Source organism: Camelina sativa, chromosome 6, assembly GCF_000633955.1.
Source record: "Camelina sativa cultivar DH55 chromosome 6, Cs, whole genome shotgun sequence".
NCBI lineage: Eukaryota > Viridiplantae > Streptophyta > Magnoliopsida > Brassicales > Brassicaceae > Camelina > Camelina sativa.
In genome coordinates this window covers 13,911,368-13,917,147 of record NC_025690.1, presented here as the reverse complement: position 1 = coordinate 13,917,147, position 5,780 = coordinate 13,911,368, and the positions used below count along the sequence as shown (strand labels likewise).

The 5,780-nt window shown below is 38.4% G+C and overlaps 2 protein-coding genes across 2 annotated transcripts in view; both read left to right on the top strand.

The window, feature by feature from the left end:
- Positions 1 to 4,644, top strand: part of LOC104791262 — a 23,253-nt gene extending 18,609 nt beyond the window's left edge. Inside the window, exons 22-37 of the mRNA XM_010517098.2 lie at positions 18 to 250; positions 346 to 744; positions 833 to 929; positions 1,086 to 1,405; positions 1,539 to 1,655; positions 1,740 to 1,907; positions 2,095 to 2,220; positions 2,318 to 2,407; positions 2,515 to 2,621; positions 2,708 to 2,856; positions 2,933 to 3,015; positions 3,090 to 3,185; positions 3,278 to 3,400; positions 3,680 to 3,763; positions 3,919 to 4,059; positions 4,200 to 4,644. Of these exons, the coding sequence (XP_010515400.1) occupies positions 18 to 250; positions 346 to 744; positions 833 to 929; positions 1,086 to 1,405; positions 1,539 to 1,655; positions 1,740 to 1,907; positions 2,095 to 2,220; positions 2,318 to 2,407; positions 2,515 to 2,621; positions 2,708 to 2,856; positions 2,933 to 3,015; positions 3,090 to 3,185; positions 3,278 to 3,400; positions 3,680 to 3,763; positions 3,919 to 4,059; positions 4,200 to 4,556 (2,690 nt within the window). The 3' untranslated portion in view covers positions 4,557 to 4,644. The remainder of the gene's footprint in view (positions 1 to 17; positions 251 to 345; positions 745 to 832; positions 930 to 1,085; positions 1,406 to 1,538; positions 1,656 to 1,739; positions 1,908 to 2,094; positions 2,221 to 2,317; positions 2,408 to 2,514; positions 2,622 to 2,707; positions 2,857 to 2,932; positions 3,016 to 3,089; positions 3,186 to 3,277; positions 3,401 to 3,679; positions 3,764 to 3,918; positions 4,060 to 4,199) is intronic.
- LOC104699038 lies at positions 5,154 to 5,541 on the top strand. The gene has a single exon (XM_010414391.1). The coding sequence runs from the start codon at positions 5,179 to 5,181 to the stop codon at positions 5,539 to 5,541; it is 363 nt and encodes a 120-aa protein (XP_010412693.1). The 5' UTR covers positions 5,154 to 5,178.

The following is a 5,780-nucleotide window of genomic DNA, read 5'->3' as shown; positions in this document are numbered from 1 at the left end:
TGTCATATTGGCTGATGGTCATGGGGCAACTGAAGCAGTGTTGGATCTGGATGCTTTATCAGGACTTACAGAAATTAGTTTGGGAACAAAAAATGAGTCTGGGTTTCAGTTTATTACAAGGTTTGGGTTGTCAGTTAGATCAATCTCAAGTAAAATGCTTGTTCCATCACGGATTGTGACTTTTGTTCCGAGACACCTTGTAATCAATGAATCAGAAGAGACCATCAACATCCGCCAACGCTATTTTCAGGTTCGTTTTGTGTCCCTATTTATTTATTTATTTACTTCTATCAGGACATGATTTATTTACTTTTCTTTCTATCACTTCTCTTTCTTTCTGGGAAGGATGACTCTGTAGGCGTAATTACCATCAAAAGTAAGCAGAGAGCAGCCTTAGTATTGCAGGAAGAAACTACCCAGAAGAAAGAACTCAATCTGTTCGAAAATTTTATCAGAAAACACGGATGTGACAATGCAAATCCGTTGATATTCATTCAGTTTCGGTTGAACAAAGCAAACTGGAATTGGTCAGGCCCATTATGCATCACTTCAATTGGATGTTTTTTCCTTAAGTTCAGAAAGCAGTCAGGTGAAGCAGGCAGAGGTGCAATTGAATTTGCATCTGTTAATGTGACGGAAGAAGGTTCAACTCTTGCTGTGCACTTCCAAAAACCACCAAAGACTCCACCACCATATCGAATTGAGAATTTCTTGCATTCTGCATCTCTCACGTACTACCAAAAGGTTGGTCATCGTCTACTGATTGTCATCGCTACATTTGTGTTTTTGAATTTCTGTGCATCATTCACGGCTTGTTTCTTAACAATCGCAGGATTCACCAGAGATTGAAGTACTTGGACCTAGAAGTGGGGCTGATTATGCATGGGATGATATGACCCTTCCTCACAAGCTTGTAGTTATAGTAGATGGTAATAGTTGGCTTCCCACAATGTTCCTGCCTAAAAACCATCAGCCTTTTAGATCTACTAGGAACATCAAAATTCGACAGTTTATTCCATGTTATCTATCTAATGAGCACGCATAAGTATCTTATTGACCAAAAAGCTGGAACTTTATTTTTGCAGGCATGATACCTCTGCGCGAAGTCAGCTTAGATAAGGTCCGTCCATGGAAACCCCTTTTCAAGGCAACTCAGCACAGAAGCGTAGCCTCACACTTAATGATGAAAAAAAAGGCCAAAGACCATAAAACGGTTGACGAGGAATTGAGTAGCATACCGATGGTAAAGGTCGGATACGAAGTCTATGCAGATGGTCTGACTCGAGTTATTCGCATTTGTGAAGTTTCAGAAAGCCTTAAAGGAGACTCAGTATTCCATTCTCGTTCGAAAACTCAATTCCGAGTAACCCATTTAGGAATTCACTTACTTGAAAAAGTGAAGCAAGTAAGTCTGTATTGTACTTCCTCAAATTCAATTCCGAGTAACTCATATTTGTATTATATCCTGCATTTGTTTGCATCAACCAAAAATTTCTTTTGCCTCCTAAACTTGATTTTGCGTTAAAATATTTATGTAGAATGCAGAGGAGAAAACTGTCGTCTCTTACTCTCCGATCCTAGTGGCAAGACTTGACAATGTTGGTCTACATTCCACGTTCACTGACCAACAGAAATTTAACCAATTATGTATAGAGGTAGTCTTTTTATGACGTGCAAAAGGTTGGCTTGGCTTTCTGGTTGTAGAAATAAGACAGGAATTTTGTCTCTGGATGCTGCAGGCTCTGAATGTCGATTACAAATGGGAAGGCGCACCCTTTGCAGCCATGCTTCGTCAGCATCAATCAAGGTCAAGTGACGCAAACGATTGTCTATTCGAAGTTGTTTTCGTTCTAGTATCAAGTGGTTCCAGTGTCACACAAGTCAAGCACTCCTCAATAATCTTACAGGTACCAGGCAGTTACTGTATCACTCTTCTCAGAATTCTCCGTACCCTTTTCTCCTAACACTGTCTAAAATAATGAGAAGAGATATTTAAAAGAGAGAGTCAACTTCTGAGTCTTCATGTATTGAGTTTATTGGCAACTATGCGTGCTTATGCTATTGGATATAATATTCTTACGTCTTATGATGCAGCCAGTCAATTTGAACCTAGATGAAGAGACTTTAATGAGAATTGTGGCATTTTGGAGATCATCTCTCAGTACAAATACGCAAAGTAGCCAATATTATTTTGATCATTTTGAAATTCACCCAATTAAGGTTTGCTCTATCATTTGCACTAATTTCCTTCTTTTTCAAATTCTACTCTATGTTGTGTTTAAATTAGTAAATTACTATTTCTCTTCTTTTCAATTAGATTACTGCCAATTTTCTTCCTGGGAGTTCATATTCGAGCTATAATTCATCTCAAGAAACTCTGAGGTCATTGCTGCATAGTGTGGTTAAGGTATGGGAATCAGAATTTCGTTTCATTTTCTTAATTTTGCTGTTTTGCGTATACATGCACATCATTTCTTATGAGCTAATGCTTGTCTGGTACTTCGTTTTCTGTAGGTTCCAGAGATTAAAAATATGGTTGTAGAGCTAAATGGTGTACTGGTCATTCATGCTTTGATAACAGTGCGTGAACTACTTCTCCGATGTGTAAAACATTACTCATGGTACCATCTTTTGCTTTTATGCTAAAAGTTCCAAGTAAGCTGCCTTCTGTGTTTAGATATTATGAACTTGCATAATTGCTTCTTAGGTATGCAATGAGAGCAATCTACATTGCAAAGGGCAGTCCGTTGCTTCCGCCAGCTTTTGCATCCATGTTCGATGATTTTGCATCATCCTCTCTTGATGCCTTTTTTGATCCCTCTCGAGGCTTGGTCAATGTCCCTGGTTTGACAGTGGGTAAGTGATGGATATTATTCTATATGGATCAAGTCCCAGTTGAGTTGGGATAATAATTTGCTTATATCTGTTGTAGGCACCTTCAAACTCCTCAGCAAATTTATTGACAACAAAGGATTGTCAGGGACAAGACGTTACTTTGGCGATCTTGGGAAAACTGTAAGTACCGTGTAGTATATCACTGTGAATTTCCTAGTTTATTCATTCAACCTCTTATGCAAATACCATTGCAGCTAAGAACAGCTGGATCCAATGTCATCTTTGTTGCTCTCACTGAAATCTCCGACTCTGTTCTGAGAGGTGCAGAAATGAAAGGTGTTGACGGACTGGTGAGGACTCATCTACTTATGATCCGTTAGGCTGAAATTTCATTACCACAATGGTTTAAAAAACTATATATATCTTTTCTCTCTTCTGCCAGGTTAGCGGTTTCCACCATGGAATCCTTAAACTGGCGATGGAACCTTCAGTGATAGGAACAGCTTTGATGGAAGGTGGACCTGATAGAACAATTAAGCTTGATCGTAATCCCGGTATTGATGAGGTGAAATTTCCTATCTTGTCTTGTCTTTCAAATTAAAGATTTTCATTAGAGTAGAGAAGAGTAACTGAGAAAATTCTGACGCATAGAGCTTCTTAAATTCTGACATCCCTCTGAGTTTTTCTCTATATAGTAGAGGGATGTCACGGCTTCCTTATCCTTGTAAAACCTAGGAAAAATAAAAACTTCCGGTCACATCTACTAATTTCTTCAATTTCTTAGAACTATTGTGACAGATTCTTTCAAGATTTAGTTGTGTATGCTCATATTAACTCCTTGCAGTTATACATCGAAGGATACCTTCAAGCTATGTTGGATACAACGTATAGACAAGAGTATCTCAGAGTCAAAGTCATTGACGATCAGGTAAACAAATAGCCAAAACTATATTTTTCCAACTTAGATTTGCTTTGCAATTTCAAGAAAAGACGTAAACGGTATCATAATTTATCTAAAAGATATTCATACCAACCAAAAATCATGAACCCCATATTTCCGTGACCTAACATGTTCACTTATAGGTTTTCCTGAAAAACCTCCCACCAAGCAATTCCCTCATAGATGAGATGATAGACCGTGTTAAAGAATTTCTCGAAAGCAGGGGATTACTCAAAGGAGATCCCTCAAGCTCTCGTCCTCGTCGTCGTCTCCACGGAGACAAGGTTTATTCAAATCCCTTTAAGCACAAAATTGAGCTCGGGGTGTTTGGTTGATTATAATTCCATTCCATTAGCAATATGCTCTCTGAGTTTGATTTTGATGGACCCTGAGCCATGTGGCTTTTGTATCTCTATATGATCAGGAATGGAAGATCGGACCAACGTTGATGACATTGTGTGAACATCTATTCGTCAGCTTTGCAATTCGCATACTGAAACAGCACGCCACCAAGGCCATTACAGGTCTTAGACCGAAGAAAGAAGAAGCAGATGCGGAGACTAGTGACACTGGTACCAGTAGTGCAATCGTACCGGTAATGAATGACCAGAAGAAGAAGAAAATGAAGTTTATGTGGAAAGCAGGTATAGGGAATTTTGTGGCTTCAGGTATCGTAGCTTACATCGACGGACGTTTGTGCCGACAAATTCCTAATCCAATAGCTCGCCGGATCGTGAGTGGGTTTTTGTTAAGTTTCCTCGATAAAAGCAGTGAACAATAATCACTTTCCTCTGTAATTGTAAATATTGTTCGACAGTAGAACCATTACTATATAAATAAAAGTAATAAAAGTTCCTTACGTTTTTCCTCTTCTCTGCATCAATCACCATTACACAGCTGTATTTTCTTTGGGGGTCTGTTTTAGACTTATTTTTAAACAACGAATTAGTCGAACCGTTGAAGACATGACAAAACTCTCAGCTTCATTGTCCTGCTTCTGAACACGCAATTACGCGATTTAACATTGGACGATGACATTGGTTTCGTCGGAAACGCAAAGGGTATATGGGGGTTTTAAACTTGGGCCCCAAGCAAACACATGTAATTTGGTGGTTTAGAACATAATTTTCTTTTCAACCAATCATTTATTTTGGTTTTAGTTAATATTAAAGAAAAAGAAATATGTGGCGGTGTAAAAAAAAAAACACAACAAAAATAAAAAAGTTATATTTCCTTTTTCCTAGATACATCATTCCATCTCAAATTCGGAAAACTTTTCTCTATATAATCAACTAGTAGTCTCACCTTCCCACATTATTTCCATTAGTCTCTCCCCCTTTTCTCTCTCTATACAATCAACGAGTAGTCTTAACTTTGAGTTTGTTTTTCTTACTCTAAAAACAATGGCTGTTTCCGATGATCTCCCACCACCACGTGTGAACAATCATCACGTGAAGAGAAGAAGCACAAAAACGAGAATGATAAGAAGGAAGGAACTTGAAGAATTGATCAGCACAGCCATAAGAGCCGCTCATGTTGCAAGAGACAAAGGGTTTTACATCGTCTCTCCCGAAGCCATACGATGCGTTGCGATCCTTAGACAGATACGAAGCTTACCGGCTCTAAACGCTCGGCTTATCACCAAGACCGACGGCTTTCATACTCTTCTGTACCTCTCCAAGAATGGTAACCCTAAAATCCGCTCCGAGTCGCAATCCGTCATTGATCACTGGAAGGGCATTCTCCAAAACAAAATTACTCAATAATGGAAGAGAGAAGACTTTGAAGATTCATCATCAATGGGAGAGTATAAAACTAGGGGTTTTTTTTTGTTGAAAAAGGGTTTAACAAATTTGTAAGAAACTACTGTCTTTGTGTTTATTCGAATACCAAAATTTTTACATGTTTGGACTTTGGAGAAGAACCAAATCAATCGTTAATAAACCAAAGTAGCATGAGTAATGGGGTAAATATGATCAAACTGATAATCATGGGCTAATAAAGA

Coding starts and splice junctions, on each gene's coding strand:
- LOC104699038 (XM_010414391.1), top strand. CDS start 5,179: ATGGCTGTTTCCGATGATCTCCCACCACCACGTGTGAACAATCATCAC.